General features: G+C 37.8%; 2 protein-coding genes across 3 annotated transcripts; one reads left to right on the forward strand and one right to left on the reverse strand.

Moving 5' to 3' along the window:
• The first annotated feature begins 5,994 nt into the window (after positions 1 to 5,994).
• LOC114537100 (putative bifunctional amine oxidase DDB_G0291301) lies at positions 5,995 to 13,060 on the forward strand. 2 transcript variants are annotated; one of them, XM_028558230.1, is made up of 2 exons: positions 5,995 to 6,079; positions 11,286 to 13,060. In XM_028558230.1, the coding sequence occupies exon 2, from the start codon at positions 11,328 to 11,330 to the stop codon at positions 12,735 to 12,737; it is 1,410 nt and encodes a 469-aa protein (XP_028414031.1). In that variant the 5' UTR covers positions 5,995 to 6,079; positions 11,286 to 11,327; the 3' UTR covers positions 12,738 to 13,060. The 2 variants fall into 2 exon arrangements, with proteins under 2 accessions (XP_028414031.1, XP_028414032.1); XM_028558231.1 differs by lacking the exon at positions 5,995 to 6,079 and adding an exon at positions 6,848 to 7,171.
• A 1,176-nt stretch (positions 13,061 to 14,236) lies between these two features.
• LOC114537118 (putative L-amino-acid oxidase YobN) lies at positions 14,237 to 19,560 on the reverse strand. The gene is made up of 7 exons (XM_028558255.1): positions 19,540 to 19,560; positions 18,941 to 19,202; positions 17,864 to 18,025; positions 17,107 to 17,145; positions 15,727 to 16,274; positions 14,740 to 15,236; positions 14,237 to 14,539 (listed from the first exon to the last, which is right to left on the reverse strand). Exons 1-7 carry the CDS (start codon positions 19,558 to 19,560, stop codon positions 14,398 to 14,400), a joined length of 1,671 nt encoding a protein of 556 aa, XP_028414056.1. The 3' UTR covers positions 14,237 to 14,397.
• Positions 19,561 to 20,885: the final 1,325 nt, after the last annotated feature.

Here is a 20,885-nt window from a genome sequence, read left to right on the forward strand (position 1 = left end):
TTTAATATGTTATGAGTTTCTATTTCGTAAAGAACCAGTCAACCTCAAAGAGAAGTTTGTTTGTAGAAAAAGTCGTGTAATGGGCCATAGTTTGACTTTGAACAATATATATATTTTCGACTGATCGATTATTTTAAGGGGCCAAAGAACATTAATCTTTGCATTTAGTATGGCGGACGGACATTACGTACTGTGTATAGATGGAAAAGATGTTAGTGAGCTTAGAGTGAATGAACTAAAGAAAGCTCTAAGGGAAAGAGGCTTGAAGATCTCAGGTAACAAGCCCATCTTGAAGGAAAGGCTCATGAAGTACATGGCGGGTTATGACACTGGAAGTAATAAGACGGTGGATTCTTCTTTGGAGAACTGTAGTGACGAAATTTCGCCTGACTTACCTGTTTTTAAACAGCTACCCCCAGGTTTCCCGAATAAAGAAATCTACAATACCAAAGGTCCGGATTTCTGTAATTTCATTTTGTCATCATATGCAGAAGCAATGAAGAACTTATTTAAAGTTCCCTCTGGAAAAGATGGTAATTATTTTATAAAGTTATTGTCTGAGTGGATGATGAAATTTAATAATGAGGATGCCTTCATGGGGATTTCCTTAAAGGTATTTATGATATTGCCGAATCTTCTCCAGCAGAAACCCTCCTCCTCTTCAAAGGCGAAGGAACACTCCCAAGCATTAAATCGCAGAATTGAATGGTTAAGAAATGGAGAGCTACAACGGATTTTCACTGAATGTAGAAATATTCAAGATAATTTGCGCCAAAGGAAACGTAGCCCGAACTTGTCAAAAACTTTCGCAAATTTGGTTATGCAAGGGAAAATTAATGCTGCCTTACGTCTCCTTGAGGAAGATTCTAGTGTTGGTGTTCTGCCTCTATCAGATGAAGTAATGAAAAGTCTTCGTGAAAAGCATCCCCTACTAAGCAAAACTAAACCTGATAGCTTACTGTATGGGCCTATTACTGATCTCCATTAGTTTGCTATGGACATCAATGAGCAAGATGTTTTATTTTTCGCGAGATTGATGAGAGGTTCTGCTGGTCCCTCCGGTTTAGATGCTAACCAGTATGTCCGCATCCTATGTTCGAAGCAATTTTACCGTGAAGGAAAATCCTTACGTAAGCAGATTGCCATTTTTGCGAAGAAAATTGCAACAACAAGCCTGGATCCCTCCTGCCTTGAAGCCTATACCGCTAGTAGGCTCGTACCGCTAGATAAATCTCCTGGAGTACGACCGATTGGCATTGGAGAGTGCTTGCGGCGCCTAGTTGGAAAGATTTTATCCAGAAATTTTAAACAAGATTTTAAGGCTGCAGCTGGTCCTATCCAAGTATGTGCCGGTCATGACGCAGGAGCAGAAGCAGCAATCCATGCAATGCAACAAATATGGGAGGAAGAAAGCTCTGAAGGTGTTCTACTTATAGATGCCAGTAATGCGTTTAACTCCCTGAATCGTAATGTCGCTCATCATAATATCCAGATTGTATGCCCAAGACCAGCACTCGCAATAATTAACACTTATCGTATTCCATCACGGTTATTTGTCATCGGAGGAGGGGAATTGTTGTCTAGAGAAGGCACTACACAGGGTGATCCATTGGCTATGCCTTTCTACGCGGTCTCTATTTGTATCTTGATTTTTTATCTTCACAAGAATTTCAATGACGTGAAACAAGTCTGGTTAGCGGATGATTGTAGCGCCGCTGGCCATTTGTACTCCCTCTTAGCATTCTTTAACCAAGCAATAGTCGAAGGCGAGGAATTTGGTTACTATGTGAACTCTACGAAATCATGGCTGATTGTTAAAAAACATTGTGATCGGGAGAGGGCGGCTGTATTATTTAAAGATTATGATATCAAGATAACTATTGAGGGTCAAAGGCTACTTGGTGCCGTAATTGGTTCCACGACCTTTAAGGAAGAGTTTGTTAATGGTAAAGTCGAGACCAGGTGTAATGAATTAAATCGACTCAGTGATATTGCTAAATGTCATCCGCAAGCTGCATATGCTGCATTTGTGCACGGGTACAAGCATGAGTTTACGTACTGTATGAGGACAATACCAGATATATTAGCCACCTTTTGAAACCTGTAGAAGAAGTAATTGCCAATGTTTTTTTACCTACTTTGATTGGTCAAGAGATTTCAGATAATTATAGATAGACAAATTTGGTCTCTTCCCACACGACTTGGCGGTCTTGGTATTCCGTGCATTCCAAACGAAGCAGAATTCTATCTAAGCCCGTCAAAAGTTATTAGCGCGCAGTTATGCGCCCTAATTGTTAGGCAATCGATCAATAGGCTTCCATCGGCAGAGGCCTTGTCTCATGCTAAGATAACTGTTCGAAATGAAAGAAGAGAAAGATTGCATGGAGCATCTCTCTCACTCCATCATCAACTATCTGCAGATCAGTCCAGAACAGTTCGGTTGGCCAGCTTGCGATAAAGGTGCTTCTGGATGGCTCAACGCTGTACTTCTGCAGGATGAAGGTTTTACCGGAAGTGTGTTGTCGGAAGTGTGCAAAGATGTTGCAATAGAACCAATCCTTCAACCAATAACCGGCGAATGTTTTGATATAAGGTCAGCTAATACGGAGAATGGAGCACGTCTGGATGTAAAAGCAAGGGGGTTTTATAGACAAGGCCAATGTGCATTTTTTGACGTTAGAGTTGCACATGTAAATGCCATGTCTAATAAATCCCAACCAATTGAGAATATCTTACATCGAACCGAAATGGAAAAGAAAAGGGCTTATAACAAAAGAGCCATTGAAATTGAACAAGGAGTTTTCACACCACTAGTTTTTGGAACAAATGGGGCGATGGGCAAAGAATGTCATTACCAGAAATTTGCGACATGATAATTTGCATTTATACTAATTTGCATTTAACTTTCAGCATAATGGCCTTCAACGTTTACTATTAAATACATATAGCAAATATACAAAACTTAAAAATGCCGTTTTCCTAGACCTCGCCTACTGTTTGCCGACCTCTGGGTCAATAGAACAGCCGTTTCCCAACGTTTTAATGATCGAATTACTTACCTTAGGTATTTCTACGTTCGGCCAACTGATTGTGAACAAATGTGTGTATAGCCTTCGTATTGTTCAAGTTCCTGATAAGACTTATAATATTTTTTAAAGTGATTGCAGTGAAAATCCGAGCCGTACAGAAAAGTTTATACACAAATACGAAAGACAATATCTTTAACAATTTTTTTGGTATATTACACGTCAATTCATCAACTACCTGAATCGAAATATTCGAATCAATGTGAGCGATTTTATAAAACTTTGAGCAGTATATTTTTAAATTTGGCAGAGTGTAGAAATGCCCAAGCTAAAACGTTTCTAAACAGCTGCTCTACCGATCTAGAGGTCGGCAAACAGTAGGCAAGGTCTAAGGCAACGGCATTTTTAAGTTTTGTATATTTACTATATGTATTTTATAGTAAAAGTTGAAGGCCATTATGCTGAAAGTTAAATGCAAATTAGTATACATGCCAATTATCATGTCGCAAATTTCTGGTAATGATCGCTTTTCATAAAATGTTGGCATCGAAGATCGCGGAAAAATATAATAGTCCTTATTCAACGATAATGGCTTATTTGAGAACAAAACTCTCTTTTAGTTTATTTAGGTCAGTCCTTTTATGTCTACGTGGAACAAGAATACCTTTTTATAGTGACAATTTATCTTTTAACTTTTAAATTTTACATCAACATAATTTTGTAAAACTGGTTTAATTAGGGCAGGCTTGTTATGCCTACGTGGAACAAGATTACCTTTTTTAAATAATATAATGTATATGTGTAAATATTGATGTAAATTAGATTTCGAAAGGATAATTAAATATTTCTTTCTCCATTGGCTACCGCGCGTGCATTGTGAGGCTATAATGCACGCTTCTGGCTTTTGAAGTTTTTGTTGCTAAGCAACATCTAAAATAACATGTAAGGAGAATTTCATTATTGATCAAATAAATAAATTTTGTTGTTGCCCTATAATTTCTTCTTATATTATAAAAGAATTAAAAAAGCTCGTCGCGTGCCTTTATGTTGTAATAATGCACTCGGGGAAATGTTGGAAGCATACTCGAGAAGCTTGTAAAACACTCGGCTACGCCTCGTGTTTTACAAGCTTCTCTCGTATTCTCCCAACATTCCCCCATCGTGCATTATTACACCATAAAGGCACGCGACTCGTTTTTTAATTCTTAAATAATGCACGTCAAATACTCATGGGATATTGTTCGTACAAGCAGTTAGGGATTTACAATACTCGTAATGTTTGAACATTTTGCCTAGTTGGACCGGCGACTCGTCCAATTTATGGCAAAATTTACAAACACCACTCGTTGTATTAATCCGAGTTGCACTCGCCAACGCATGACTACCAATGCTAATTACATTTCAGCCAAATCCTGTCGCGACATCCATACAGGGTGAGTAAAAAAAAAACGGACACCTTTGAAATTCAAATTAGTCGCATAGCGGCTTTAATGAGACAGAAGTTGCTTAAAATATTTCATAGGTATACGAAGCATATCATATTAATTAACCTAAAACATAAAGTTTGTTCCCATTGGGAGTTAAAATGCATTCTAAGCTCTCTAAATACAAAAGAACAGTTTTATCAAATCGTTTTTGTTGTTTGTACATGGGAATTGTCATATTCCAGCCATGAGTTCGCAGCTAATTTGAATTTCAAAGGTGTCAGTTTTTTTTTACTCACCCTCTATATATGGCATAGGAAACATACAGGTTTTTCAGCTCCTATTTCCGTAGGATAATTATCGTTTTCGATAATAAATTTTAAATCATATTTCACTCTTTTATGCCATCTGTTTGGCTACGAGATAGGGCCGTATTAGGCCGTACGGACCGCGCGAAGTTTAAATCCGCAGCGACGCAATGATTTTGAAATTAATTTCATCAAACAGTATACAGTATACAGGGTATATAAAAAAAATTCGAATCGAAATTTTGCGTGCAATAATGCAAAATATATTTGACAAATTTGATTGATTTTTACACCATTGTTAAGTTCATTTATTTCTCTGTCAATGTTCAATGATAGACTTTTGAAGAACACAATGCCCCATTAATTAAATTTGCATTTTCTTTTGTCTGGAGGTCTCATTTCGAATTCCCATCGGCGGAAAAATTTGATTTCGAGCAACAATGTTTAAAGGACGATAACTCGGCCAGTTGCGCGGGCATAAGAACGGTATAATCGCAAACTAAATAAGCTAATCTTTGTTGCCATATAAAAATTATATCGTTTACTTTACTATTTTATACACAGCAGCTTGTCAAAGTTGGATTCGAATTTTTTTTATACACACTGTAGATTCTGCTTTGCAATGTGTATTAAGGTTAATTGTGTAAAAATTGATGCTTGGACGACTGCATACACTTACAGGCATTAAGTTATTTAGCTACAGGAAATATAAAACAACATGCACTGCAAAAGCTTAGCAAGATTACTGTTAGGTAAATCTGCCTAGGTAAGTACTTATGCGTATGAATTTGCTTTTCTTTCACTAGTATGGCACGAAAACACTTAACTCAATGAAAGTTTTATCTATCTAACTATCTTTGTATAAAAAATAAGCTGATTAATCAAGTAAATTACGTACATCACACATATTATGTTGTTATTTTAGGATAAATATTCCATATATGTAATAAAACATGAACTATGTACTGCAGGGACTTTTTAAGGAGTATAATCTATGAGCTGCACGGCCTGCACCGAACATAGCGATTCGCAATTAGTAAATAACTGAATATTTTCTAATATTATAAATGTATAGGTTCAACAGCAGCTTAGTCTTCCCTCTTGAAAGGGTTATATTTCATCAAGATGAATCAACGTGTGTGGACATCCGGTCTATGAAAGGTATCGTGCTAAGCTCCTCCTACTCACGTAATAAAGCAGTTATTTTGCGCTCGTGATATCAGTCTATATTTTGATCTCGAAGAAGAGCTACTGGTACAAAGCTAACCACACGGTATAGTATTGTATAAATTGTACAACGGCAAAACGGCTGAAGTTTCAGGTATGTGTTTAATTTTTGCCGCATGCATGTTGTTATGATTTAGATGATGTTTACTAGGGCATTGAGAGGATATACATGCCTGTAATGGCAGTATTCATTCTATTCAAGTGTATTGCACGAGTTAACGAACTTAAAAGCCGTACGGTCAGTGTATACGTGCTACAAAGCCAATAACACAAACATCCTATATAATAAGCAAATAACTCACAATTCTGGTTTATTCAAAAAGGGCACTATCATTTTTCTTACCTGACCTACCTGACCGGAACGGTCAAACGGCGGTTTGATATCGTATTTTAATACAGGGTGGGGACTTAATATCGGGATGTGTCTTGGCGAATCACAGCTTTTAAATAATAACTGACATTTCAATTACTCCCACTGCAAAAAAGCAAGTATTACTGTGAAATTGTTAAACAAAATGTATTCTCAATAAACCTTAAGTTAAGACGGCCACAGGCACCGGTACGGTCTCATGTAGCAACGACAACAGCCGGAAATCTATAGCCAGTAATAAGCATTCGACAAATTCCACCTTATTATGATTGTATACTATCAGAGGAAAACATGTGGTATAATCAACAGCTCGGTTGGCGGTGACCAGTCACGATTGAAGAGAAATCAAGCTAAAACTTTCGTTCAATCCAAAAATTCAGCCTATAGTGGAAAACTGCATTTAGGTCATTGTTAAGCCAGTTTTCCAGTAGGGATATTTTTTGGACTTTATTCTTTTGTATTTGAGCAATTTGTTTCAGATGATTGCAGCTGACTGTATGCGAAATTTTGAGTACATCGAGTGTGAAATTTACCAACAAACTCGTACTCAATAACCCGGCGACGACGAATTTTGACTGATGGCGTAAGCCAACAACGCGCGAGAATGCATAACGAATATCGTACTCGAAGTCGCTGCGAAACCTCCCGATTATCACTGGTGGAAAACCGACCTTATGCCTGCGAAACCTGCGAGCTATATCTTATTATTTTCGCTTAATTTATCAGTCCCTTGACTGAGTTGTGACCGGTCACGGGGGAATCTGCTACGATCGAATTCTGAAAATCAGGCAAATAGCTTCGTTCGATTGAAAGATGGTAGGTAGGTAAAACTTTATTTAAAACCAAGAAACACGCTAGCCCCATCAACTCTAGGCTGGTTTCCATGAGGGGCGTGTTTAAATTTAAAAAAAAAACAGTTAATATGACTACAAACAGGACAATATACACACAGACAGTTTCACACATAGATAAATTATATGAGTAAGTAGGATGCGTTTCAGTGTCCAACGACAATTGATTTAAATAAACGAAGCGACTCGGCTGATTTTGCTTCGTTTGGAAGCTGATTCCAAAGCATAGCGCCGCTATATTTGAAACTTTTTTTAAGGTACTCTCGATTCGGCCCAGGGAGAATTAGGTCTGTTGCAGAGTTTCGGAGGTGATAATTAGTTTGATCTATTTCTCTTCTCACGAAAGACTCCCGAAGAGCCGGAGCAGTGTGTTCATTAAGTATCTTGTACATCAATACTGACTTGGCACCAGACCGTCTAGTTTCAAGTGTGTCCCAAGATAGATTGCTAAGAAGATCGATTGATGAAGTATCATAATTTGCATCTGTTAAGACCCTCGCTGCACGAAACTGAAAATTTTGCAACTTGTCTCTGAGCAGCTTACCACAAGTATCCCACAGAGGGGAGCAGTAATCGAATTAAGGCGGCACAAGACTTTTATAAACAGATTCTAGGGTATGTCTAGGAACAAAGATTTGCGAATGAGTGGAAATATAAGTTGGCAACGAGAGAAGGAATCCTGAATTTCTGAATATGAGATTTCGTCTTAAAAATGTACACAACACACACACACTCTAAGGCCCGTTTACATTCGGGATTAGTATAATATTATAGCGCTGATGCATCATATACAACAATAGGATAAATGTCTAAACTGATATAGTGTCACTTTTTTGACACTTTAGAGTTTGCACCCTGTATATCATCAAATTCTGCTTTAATTTGTTTGTGCAGTATTATTTACCAACCCATTAGCTAGGCCTGGCGCCCAAGCCAAAGATAAACACTTCCTTCGCTGTTTACATAGGCTTTTGTGTACTATACAATTGTGTGCACGGTGTACGTAAGTAACCTTAGTTTCCGTTTTTAATCTTTCGCGGTTAGATGTTATTATCGCAGCAAGCATAATTCATATTGATGCTTCCGACATTGCAAGGTTAAATGAGGTTATGCAATGGCCAAGGTTAACAGCGAGGAAACCGATTAAGGGGCTGTTTACATGAGCCCGGTTACCCGAGATTCAACGAAGCGTGAGATGATTTTGAGGTATTGAAATGAGCAGATAACATGATCCTGGCATTCGTATAATCACTGCAGCAATAGCATGTACTTGTTTGGTGTCATAAAGACTTATTTTAATACCTCAAAGTGACAAAGTCCCCTCACGCTTCGTTGAATCTAGGGTAACCGGGCTCATGTAAACAGCCCCTAAGTGACGTTCGGTCGTGACGTCACGTGACCGAAGAGCCTGCAGAGGGCATTAACAACGCATCTGCGAACGAGCGATAACGTCGACAGCAGCAGCTTGTGACAAAGTGCTATTAGTAAATTTCTTTTTTTTCTCCTTTGCTTATTCCTGTCAGGTTCGTTTTTCTTTTCCACCAACAAAGTTGGTGTGAAGGGTTAGCTTTCGGCAGGGGGTGTCAGGCTTGAGATGCCGTAGGGATCTCAACTGGCTCTAAGTTACAGTGGTCGTTCCAAGACATATCCCCCTCCCCGCGAACGACAGAGCTAACACCTATTAAACCATCCAATCGTGTAAGTAAGGTAAACGAAGCTGTTAATAGGATGAATTTCACCTAATTGCCGCCGAGCCTTTGCGAGGCCCCGTGAAATATTTACAAGTCTTGGGTCCACAAACCATCATTTCGTCGGTCGGAGTAAATAAGTGTTAAAAAGGCATTAATGGTCGCAGTCGCGATAAACAGACGTGTCGTTCGAAATAAACAGACAATTATAGTGTTCAGGGGCCGGTTGTTCGAAAGATGGATAACTTATCCAACGGATAAGTCCTATCCAACGGATAAATCTGCTATCCAGTGGATAGTTATCCATTGGATAAAAACGCGTTGCACGAAGCGTGGATAGTGAAGTGGATAGCTATCCAATAGATAAGTTAAAATTTACCGGAAGAAAACAGGATTATTCTGAAATTTCGTACCACAACGTCAGCTGTTGCTAAGCATTTACAACATTGAATTCATAATCATTACGAATTCTCGAGTATAGTTACTGAATGGAAAAGACTTGAACAAGTGATTTGCTCGAACTTTGCACTTCACATCATAGTGATTTTATTAATTAAACACATTGCAATTTTATTCCTTGACCTTTCAACGCTTTGCCTTTCGGTTCCATAGCAAATTTAGGAACACTATTTTAATGTTCGTGAATGAAATTACTTAGATATTAGCAAGTTTCCTTGGAATAGGTTGAATCTTTCTTTGCATATTCGCGTTTATAAACTGATTAGAAGCGTATAGTAAATTTACCGCCTGTTATAAATTCGAGGATCTCCAAAAAATCGCCGCTCGGAACGGAATGTGTAGGCAACGTGAAACGCTGCTGCGACAAATTGCACTTCGAAAACATTTCTAATAGTGAATACAATCATGATGTGTATTAGTTTGTTGAAGCACAATAACAGGAATATGGCATTTTTGTCCTATTTTATATAAATGTTCACAGTGTTACCTTGTATCTTTGAATTTATCCACTGGATAGTGGATTTAAACCACCTCCGGACCTTGGATAAATTTATCCGGTAGATAGCGATTTTTATCCGCTGGATAAAGTTATCCAAGCTTCGTGCAACGCAAATCACACGCTGGATAAAACTTATCCGTTGGATAGCGACTTATCCGTTGGATAGCGACTAATTATCCACCTTTCGAACAACCGGCCCCAGGCGTTTAAGTTTGGAATAAAGTCATAATTTAGTTCGGAATAAAGTCATAAACAGCCAACTATGGCGTTCAAACATATATTCGCGACCTGTTGTGTCAAGGTCGCCATGCGGAAAAAAGAATGAACCGATATAAAGTTCGGAATAAAGTCGTAACAGACAACTATGGCGTTCAGACATATATTCACCGTGCAGTATAGTCAGGGTCGCGAGAATCAAGAATAAACAGACGCGTAGTACGAAATTGTGGGTATAAGATCGCTAACCTAATATCTAAATGTCTCCAAATTTCTAATGCAACAAACTTGGCAAAGTTTAATAAACGTGGTGAAATTACTGATGAACAATTTGATACTCTAAAACCTATCACAGCACATTTTGACAGGGCACATGCTTTGCCAAAGACCTGCAAGAAATTTGCACTCTACCTAAATTTCGGTCTTAAACATGCATTTGCAAAGTTTCGGAGCTGTCTAGCATGGCGAATCCAAAGCGACATTTCTGCAAGAAGCAAAGCCTCTATCGCTACCTACTTTTAATCTTATCATTTAAACTGTTATTTGCCCAAATATGGAGCATTATCATTGTAAATAAACTATAATTTGCTTTCAATTACTCTTATCTCTGTCTTGCTGTAAATGTATATATTACATTTAAGGGAGAAAAATGTATGTAAAAGCTGTGAATGGACACTTAGTTCTAGAGTCTGGACTACACTGGTGCAATTATGTTCACCTCATTAATGTCACACTTTTGCCCTGATCTCCAAGAAATTTCTGAATAAAACTGTCATCTCTAAAATTCATCTAACTTTTTAGTAAAGATTTGTAATTCACATCTGCGGCCGCAATTCTTTCTTCTGATAAAAATTATGTACTTTTAGTAATTAATTTAGTTTGGGTTTTGTCCTAGCAATCTAGGGTCTAAGGCTAAGGATCGTTGCTCGGGCCAGCGATTTCCCACAGCGCGAGTAAGGGCTCTGAGATAATCCAAAGGATAGAAGCCAGAAATTCTGGTTTGTTAATTTATGTAATTATGTCTTGTATTAAAACATTCACGGTGTGAACGAGCAAACATTATCTATTCTGATTTTGTCTAACCCAGAGCTTTGCTTCATCGCCAGAGGAATTCGCGAGCTCAAGAAACGAGTTTGGAATGACAAACGAAAAAAGAAAATGAACTAGTCGCTTGTTATGAATTCGAATTCAGTAGTAAAATTATTTTCTACATTTAGATTGTTCTAAAACGTTCCTGATCAATCTATTCATTTGGCTCGATGGAAGAATTGTATGACGTAATTATTGTTGGAGGAGGACCTATGGGTCTCGCCGCCGCTTACGAATGTAGTGTTAAAGAAGGAAAGAAAGTTCTTCTCCTCGAGCAGTTTAACAATTTTGCCAACGCACACGGTTCAAGTCCTGGATACAGTCGACAATACCGCATAGCATATTCTGAAATGAATTTGTGCGATCTTGCTCTCAAGACCTACGATATGTGGATGAAGCTCCAAAAAGAGATGAACGACGAAAGTCTTCTTCAAGTAACAGGTTGTCTCTGGTTCGGTGATTCCACTGTTGAGAGCGGCGAGGGAAACATTGACCAAGCAATTAAAAACCTCAAGAAACTTGGCCAAGAGGAGGGGAAGGATTATATAGTTCTTGAAGGAAAGGAGGAAGTTATGAATGATCCTAGGTTCAAATTTGTCTCCAGCGCTGTGGCTGACATCGAAAACGCGAAAGCTCTCTTTACGGGGAAAGGTGGAACTGTAAATGTCCCCAGCGTTGTTCAACGTTATGTTGAGAAATTAACAGCAAGTATGAAAGCAACGTTGAAACGTAATGCGCGTGTAATTAAGATCGATCATTCCTTGGAGGATAGTGTTAAAGTTACAGCACTGGTTGATGGAAATGAGAAAACCTACAAGGGTACAAAGATCATCCTCACCCCAGGCGCGTATGTGAACGAAGCCTTGGACGCTCTATCTCCCTGCTTCAATCAACGTATCAACCTGATCATCTACCTCTGGTGTTCCACTTATTACACAAAGAAGAGAAAAAGTGCATCAAACACCGATCCAGCTCAATGGCCTATTTGGTATTTCTTTGGACCTAAACCAAAAGATGACGGTAGCGATGCCCCGAAAGATTACAACGATTATTACGGATTCCCAAGCGAGTCTGGTAGTCCGGAATACTTACGAGTTGCACCTGCGTATACCTCACGTGAAGAATTCGATTTCTTGTTCTTTCCTCCCGATGTGAACCAACGACCAGTCGATGTGGACGCACTGAAATTTACAACCGATTTCGTGGAAAAGTCCATGCCTGATCTGACCCCGTCTAGCAATGCGGACAAAGAAACAACGTGTATCGCTGGTTTTGCGCAATTGAATAATGATGTTTCAGGACCCGACCAAGGTGCTGGTTTCGTTTTGGATTTTCTGCCCAAGTCAAAGCGTATCGTCGTGTTCACAGGTGGTTGGGCAATGAAATTTGTTCCAATGATTGGAAAGATACTCGCTGATCTGGCAATTCGAGGAAAGACAGAATACCAAGATCTCATCGACCCTATGAATATAAACCGCGGAATATTGGTCGATGTCAGTGAATGCCAAGGCAAAAGTTTGATGGTATCCAAAATGCCCGTTATTCACAAATGGAAAACATTTCGAAAAATTTGGTGTTGAAATTAACTTTATACTTTAGACTTTTTTCAACCCCAAAACTCCTGGTTAATAACGTCTTTGCATGTGCCATAGAAAATAGGTATCAAATGTAGTTGTGTTTGAAACCACTGTTGTTAATATAATTTTGACATCAACTGGTAAAGCGTTATTGTTGATGAACATTCAAACATTTTGATTGCTCAAGTGACTGCGTATATAAACTATTAGATGTGAAATACTGTTAGGTGAAACATATTCAGATTAATAAGCTTTATCGTACTATTATGTTATAAATGTAGCATGACATTAGGGTGTTATGACTGTTTGTACACAGATTTGAAAAAAATGGGTTCGTTTATTTCAGTTGTTCTGATATTAATATTCGCCAATTATCATTATTATAGACCTAGAGTGAGGGGGATTCGGCGACGGTTATATTTTCCGAGGGATTTATAATTATATTATACAAGAATAAGGTTATATAATAAGGTTACGAGAATACGGTCACTACAGATTCACGCAGGTATAAGAATAGTTGTCGCGTTGATTTTAACTGTTTCGGCGATGACGTTTCTAGGCGGATTTTGACACGTTGCTAGGGAGTGGTCTCAATGTTTATGTTCAAAATTCAAACGTTGCTGACAAAGCTGTCAACGCCCGTCATCGCGAACCGGTTAAAACTAACGCGACAACTATTTTTATTTAACGGTCTACCTGAATCTGCAGTAATATTCTCGTCAGAATCGTTAATCTCTTGAACAAACAACAACATTATTCCCGGCATTATTTTCAGTGGGTGCGTATAGTCCTCGCGATCAAAATATGATCTGATCTGAAATTCGTAAATCCTATCTGCCATAATATTCATTAGCAACAACAAACCATCTACTTCAACTCCAATGTTTTCCATCGCATTAATGGCAAGAGTGTTCTGTTCCTTGCTGGTACTGTGTCTCGCAGTATTCAAATAGCGTTTTCTATTCTTTGTGTTCAATATAGGCCATTTTGGTGCCTGCAGATTTTGCCAAACAATTAACAGACTTTCGGAGAATCAAGATTTGAATACTTCAAGTTATTCCAGCACGTAAACAGCATTCCCCTTACCACAATCCATGAAGTCGTGATGTATGGAAATATCTTGATTTAAGTTTGCTGTGTTAAAAGTCAGTGTTTTTATTCAACAGCCTGTGTTTTTATATATATTTTTGTCAACCTACATATACTCTGCTTTTACAGCGAACATCAGGGGGCCGGGGAGTGTGGGCCATGTAATCGATCATTGAATAAGTAGCCTTATATGGTCACCATGCACACACGTGTGAGCGTATAGTTTATTTGTTGAAAGGAAAACAAATCTGATGAAAGGTTCAAATTAAATGAAAGTAAAAAAACTACCTGATTCTGTTAAACCATTTTGAAACTATGATGCAGATGAAGGTGTTAGACGCGTGTAAAGGTGTGAAGGCACAAATCTCCAATGTGGCTTTATGCATCTGTTTTAGAAACCTTTTATTCCAATTATTGTTTTAAGTTTTACTGTCTACTTTTTATACATAGAAAGATCAAGCAATCAAAATTTATATAATTAGCCCAAAAAATAAACAAATATCATGATATTATGCTATGCAGTTTTTCTACTTGGATTTTTAGCAAAATGCGATTAAATGTAATCTTTCCCATCTCATTTAACTCTCTTCATGTGACGTGCGTAAACTTGATACGCGGATTTAAAACCACTTTCCAAAGCTCCTTGAATCCAGCCAGCGGTAAATGATATGTTATCGCCAGCAAAATGCACATTACCCATTGGCTCCCACAAATATCTGTAGGTTATACAAAGAAAAGAGATATATCGGAGAATGTTGTTTAACGCGTTAGAGTTTTACCATGGGTCTGTATTGGGGAGAATCCATAGTGCGATTAATAAGTACAATACATAATCATTTGTCGGCCATACAGAGTGATTCTTAAAAGTAAAAACGGGCACAGAATCAAGTACTATAATATTATGATTGCAACGCACCTGATATTGCTGTATTGAGTGGTCTTCAAGAGTCCATAGGCACCTTGATAAGAGGGTTGGTTGTACCAAGCATGGACAATACATTTTTCAACTGCCCCTTCTTCTTTGATCTCAGGATGAATTTCTCCAACTTGCTCAATAGCCTCCTTCTTTGCCTGATCTTTTGTCAAGGAACCAAAAAGCAATGCTTCATTTTTCCAGGTGTAAATCAGAATTATTCCTTGCTTGGTGGACGCGAGATAGTCCGGATCGGGTTTCACGTAATGTATTTGACCGATGGGTAGGTTGGTCTTAGAAAAGCCGCCTTTGATGCCGTACTTCTCCTCTTCCCAGAATCTGGTCTTGGTTTGCAGGATAATCTTTGTGGCTGGTCCTGTGAACATGTCTTCAATGGCTTGAAGATTCTTTCTGAGGGCCTCCCTGTCTTCCTGGTTTGGTTCAATTGGCTCAAACGTAATTTGCCGCAGTATGTTGACTTGAGTGGTAACGATTACGGCCTATATCAAAGTTTAAACAAATGATTACTGCTGAAGTTTTTTAGGGAATGCTCACATTTTTATTTACATGAAGCGCATTGATAACTCAAAATTTCAGAGAGAAGTTGGACTGATATTGTAGAATGATTTAGCCTAACAAGTGATCAAAACTAGATGAAATAAAAGCTAGATGAAATGACAGCGATGAAGGGTGATAGATTTTTTCGGCAGATTCATATGGTTTACTTCAATGTACTGCAAGACATGTTAATTATATTCTGAAAAATATTCACTCAGTAAGCGTTAAAAAAGGAAGCAGGAAAAAAGTTTTATGAAAATCTTAATCCATGAACTGAGTGGCATACCCAGCCAGACGGTTTGGTTCCGCTATGTAAACATTTTGGTGTTCAATGAATTTAAAAAGAGATGAATAATTATGATACCATAGCTCTAATTTTCATAGGACTATTGCATGGGCTGTGAGGCTGACTACGCCACTGAATAAACTTACCCGCGCTATGTAATCAGCTTCTTGCTCTGATGGATTTGCATAACAGGAAACAATGACATAATCGTCGTTAGGCTGACAGGGCGAGGAATAATAACGAATCTTGTAAACTTGTTTCTTCATTTCGATATCGTCAGAAACCAAGGGATCTTTTTCACACGTGAAGAAAGCTTCTGGTAAACTGTGCATGCCACCCACTATGGTATGCATATCTCGTGACCACCAGTTTCCCAGCTGATCGCGAAGATACTGGACCAATGACTGATCCAGCTGTTCTGTGTAAGAATATACAGAGTATCCACGCAGTGCATCGTTGGACCAGGGCAAAAGTTTGCCAAGCATCGTGACATCTAAGCAATCTTGATCATCTTTTGTTAATTTTGCACAAATAACATCTTTATTGCTCTCCAGAAAGCTTTCCAATGTAAACTGGCTCCAAATGTTGATCCAGCGTTCCCACACATTGATTTCTTCTTCAATGGTGGTCGTATCTCTCAACCAGGCAATCAATTGATCTGTGACAACCTTGGTTGTTTTTGTGTAATAATCATCTAAAAATATTTAAGAATCAGGAAAAGTATTAAATGACTACGATTATAATGCGAAAGATTCAACAGTTCTAGAATCCTTCGATATTGTCCTTTTTAAAATAATTCAGAAAACTATACATAAAGTTTTTCATATCTTGCTTAGTTCTTGAAATATCTAGACTGGAATTAACAAATCTTAATAAAAGTGGAAGTACAAACTCGCAAGCTAAAGTAAAAATCATGTCCGTAGGCAAACAAACGGTTTGTTTAGATTTTAAACTTATAATCTTTTTGAAACACGATGCGCTGTCTAAATATGATATATAGAGACTGTTATGTTCAGAAGCAGTCCAATTGACAAGAGTGGCATACACACTCGCCGAGGAGAACGCCGGAACAGGCGTGTTTTTAAGCATGCTCCCCACACTATTAACTTCTGACGCACTTCTGTGTATAAAAGTTGTTCATTTCCTTATTTTGTAGGATAGGATCTCGAAACTCGGAAAACATTGCCCCAATAATGGAGATGAAGAAAAAGTAAACATTTTCCTTCAGTACATTTTTTTTTAGAGAAAGTTGCAGGATAGGTTTTTTTAACATTCGCAATTTTTTTGTTCTTAAAAGACAGTTTCTTTCTTTCTAACATCATAACAACTGTTTAAAAATCAAGATGCAGGAAATCGGACATTTTCTCACCGATATTTAACTAAAAAACCAAGCAGTTTGTTGTCAAGTCGCGAATCGTCTAAAAAACTGAACTAACTGAAGAGAGCCACCTTACAAGAATGAGATCAGTATGTATGTAATGCAGTACCTATATCCTTAACATCGATGCCACTAATCCCTTTCTTTCAATCTGGCCAAACGATTGCAAAATTTTTCTCTCCCCAAACTAAGCAAGAAAGTCAACAGTATCAGTCATGCGTATAGTTTATCGTTTGAAAGGTGAATCATATTGGATTAACTGATAGATTAGCTATTAAGTCTAATTTTATTAATAAACGAATAATGATACAATTTTTTAATTATCTCTGTTTTCCTTACTAAATCCCAGTGAAATTTTAAACTTTTTTAGCCACATGTGAATTGAGCTCATTAAAATATGTAGCTTAGTTTGTCTAAGACAATAATAATACAACAGGGGCCGGTTGTTAACCACCAGGGTTAAAGCAAATCTTTATATGAATTTTTCTAATCACTTGTTCACAAAGTTGGATATCTTTTTTCATCAATATTTTCTGGACTGATGTAGAAGTCATATTTTCTAAAGTTTTACAAAGACTGGTTTAGAAGCACATTAACAAAAACACTGGATTAAAATTTAACCCAGGGTTAGCTCCAACATATATAGCTTTGAACAATTGAGTTTTAGGGTTTTTTGTTCCAAGAGCTCAAACGAATCCAGGAAACGTTACGTATCACCACCGATGACCTCATCTTTTTCCCTCAAAATGGTTGCTGGAGAGAATTTAAACGAAATATGGTAGCCGAAATTAGAAAAACCAAGGAAGCGGAAAATTTGACGCACCGTTGAATATCTATTTAGTTACGATAACATAAAAGTTTATAATATAGTATGAACATTTCTTATAAGATCTCATTTCACATACGATTCGATTTCTCCTTCACTCCGTAAATATAGGAAAGGCCATTTTCATCGTAATTTGGAAATGCTTTGGTCTTCAAGTTAAATTTCCTTATATACCCATCGGTCAGAAAATGCGTTTTAGTGGCGGATGAGCCAACACCATCAGGCAATCTCATCGCTCCGCCTAAAAATGCAGAAATATTTCATATTTCACAATTATTGCTGTAAACGTGAGGCAGTAAACGTTAGTTGGCATTAGGTGCGCTAAGGCACTTTGGAAAAGTAGTCATTTTACTGTGAAATACCTGATAGCGCTACCCACCACATATTCGTTTTACCAATCCCTCTAAAATTGCCTGTTATTCGATAAAACATTTAAAACGGTTGAAAAAATCACTATCCAGTGGGTAGCGCCCATCCAGACTTCTTACAATCAGGGACCGGATGTTTAGCTTAACCCTGGATTAAAGCAAATCTTTAAAACAATATTTTATATCGCTTGTCAAAGTTGAATATTTTTTTCCATTAATATTTTCTAAACCGTCAAAAGCCATATTTTGTAAAGGTTCTAAAACGAGCAGCGGTTCAGGAGCACTCAAAACAAAACTCTTGGTTAGCGCTATATAACCCTGCTTTGAACAACTGGCCCCAGGGCCTGGTTGTTCAAAGCTAGTTAGCGCTAACTTTGGGTTAAATTTTAATTCGCTGTTTTAGTTTACGTGCTCCTGCACCGCTGCTTGTTTCAAATCTTTACAAAATATTATTTCTATTGAACCAAAAAATACTCATGGTAAAAATATTCAACTTTTATGAACAAGCGATGATAAAAATTTGCGTTAACACTGGGTTAAGTTCAGCGGCTTTTCATCAACCGGCCCCAGATGGCTCAAATCATTGCTGTTATTATAAGAATTAAGCAAGAGCTAGAGGGTCTGTGAAACCTCGTGGTGTCCTCGGCAACTTACTGTAGCCCATAGACTAGCAAGAAAGGAAGACAAAACTGGGCATGTGTTTGGAAATGCTACGTGTATGGTAATTAATATTAAGAGAATGGATGCAAATATACGGCGCTCGTTCATTTTGTCTTCTGTAGGCATACCTTCGCCAAATAGACCAGGTGCAAGGCCTGCATCTCCCCCATAAGTGAAAACTCTTCCACCATAACGATCAGTCTGCTCCAGGATTTTCACCTTTAGCCCTACCCTCTTCAGCTCATACGCTGCGGCAAGACCAGCCATACCAGCGCCAAAAATAATCACGTCATATTCAACACACCGAGGTGGGCTCGATGCAACTTTTACTGGATGAGGAGGGCGAGGCGGGTTGTCGCCATACTCCAAATAGGCCGCGTTCAAATCTTCCTTTTGGATTTTCAGCAGGAACGTTTTGATCTTTTATTCTTTCCTTGAATGGTTTCACACCTTTCAAAAGATGAGTATGGCTAAAAAGAAAGGCTGATGCCATGGTACTAGAAAAAATAGAGAAAAGACTCCTTATAGATACCTAATGTTACGAAAAATTTATTCATTTAAAGCCTTAATCTCTAATAAATAACAATTATTAAGGCAGACACGTACTATAGACAATCGTCAGTTCAAAAATATATGCAATTATAGTGATCAGTGAAATGGTAATAAATCAGTCTTGTTTGGTTGTAGTATGTCTTAATTGTTTATTTAAATTTGCTAACTTAATTACTTTATTAAGCTCCATTCGCATTTTTAAGATCCCGTATCGCATATACAGGGTTTTTTAAAAACAAACCAATCATTTAATACTCATCATAATAATGCCGTAGTGGAATCAATCATGGTAATAAATCAGTCTTGTTTGGTTGTGACTTACTTGTATATTTGAATTTATTAACTTAATCTTTCTTAACTTAGTTTTAATCTATTAAGCTCCATTCGCAATGTTAAATCCGGTATGGCATTTTAAAAAAAGGCGGATTTAATTGGTCCTTGACAGATTTATGAATAAATATTTGGTGCAAAATAAAATTTTTCGATAATGAACTGAGCTTTCATCGAGATTTAATCTTCTACTATTTTTTCATCAAGTTCACAAGTAAAATTCTGAAAAAAATGATTTTTGTCATGAAAACGACACTCGTTTGGCGTGTTGAGGACAGATTAGCTTTTTTAAGTATGTATCTTCCATTGCAAAAACACACTTGACCTGCACACTCTAAACTTTATATTCTGAGAATTGAACTGTGGCCAAACATTTCTGCACGTATACTCATGTCTATTATTTTAGGCTTTTTTGAACGATTGATTACGCGTTGTGTGCATGGCTTTAGTATAATTATGAAAATAGTTATCTGCTGCACATATCAAAACACTGGCTTCCGTTAAAATTCCGCAGAACTAAGTCTGTCATTGTCAATTGCGGGATATATAAATAGTGATTCTAGTTGATGCGAGTTGCAAACTCGTGTTATTTATTCACCAATGCCTGGTTTCTTTTGAGTCGTGAGTGTCGTAAACAAGTAAAGTTGTATGGATGATGTGATGGAATATTACTATGTGCGATTTGAATACAGAAATAAATTCACATTCGCATTATTTCTTATCGGTGTAAAAAACTTGTTCACGACAATTACGACTAAATGCGAACCAGGCTTTAAGCAAGTCACACATTACGCGAAAATGGCGCAGCGCTACTGAATTTCGTCGCGAAGACTTCACCGGGTGTGCGGAGTCTATTTTCGAGCGCAAAAGCTCCTGCGGCAAAAGCGCTCAATATCAAACATGTTTGATATTTTTTTTCGCCGCGCGCTTTTCATACGAAGAATCTTCGCGGCGGAATTAGCGCTGCGCTGTATACAACTAGCTGATGCTCTTACTTAGACTGAGATGCTTTCTATATTATTTCAGTTTTTCCTTACCTTTTTGTTTGTCTTTACTCTCGCTGAATTACAAAATCACGCTGTAGCTTTTGATGAGCTCGGAATTCCTCTTCAGTTATAAGTCCTGCTAGCTGAACTGTTTAACTTTATCAAATCACGTACGTTTTCGAGATCCAATTTCGCTGGCAATTAG

This window comes from Dendronephthya gigantea, unplaced genomic scaffold (assembly GCF_004324835.1).
Source record: "Dendronephthya gigantea isolate DGI-Jeju-01 unplaced genomic scaffold, DenGig_1.0 000150F, whole genome shotgun sequence".
Lineage (NCBI taxonomy): Eukaryota > Metazoa > Cnidaria > Anthozoa > Malacalcyonacea > Nephtheidae > Dendronephthya > Dendronephthya gigantea.

Coding starts and splice junctions, on each gene's coding strand:
- LOC114537100 (XM_028558230.1), top strand. CDS start 11,328: ATGGAAGAATTGTATGACGTAATTATTGTTGGAGGAGGACCTATGGGT.
- LOC114537118 (XM_028558255.1), bottom strand. CDS start 19,560: ATGCGAATGGAGCTTAATAAA. Junction 19,203..19,539: donor TGCGAATGGAGCTTAATAAA/GTAATTAAGTTA, acceptor AAAATCCAAAAG/GAAGATTTGAACGCGGCCTA. Junction 18,026..18,940: donor ACCTGGTCTATTTGGCGAAG/GTATGCCTACAG, acceptor CTGCATTTTTAG/GCGGAGCGATGAGATTGCCT.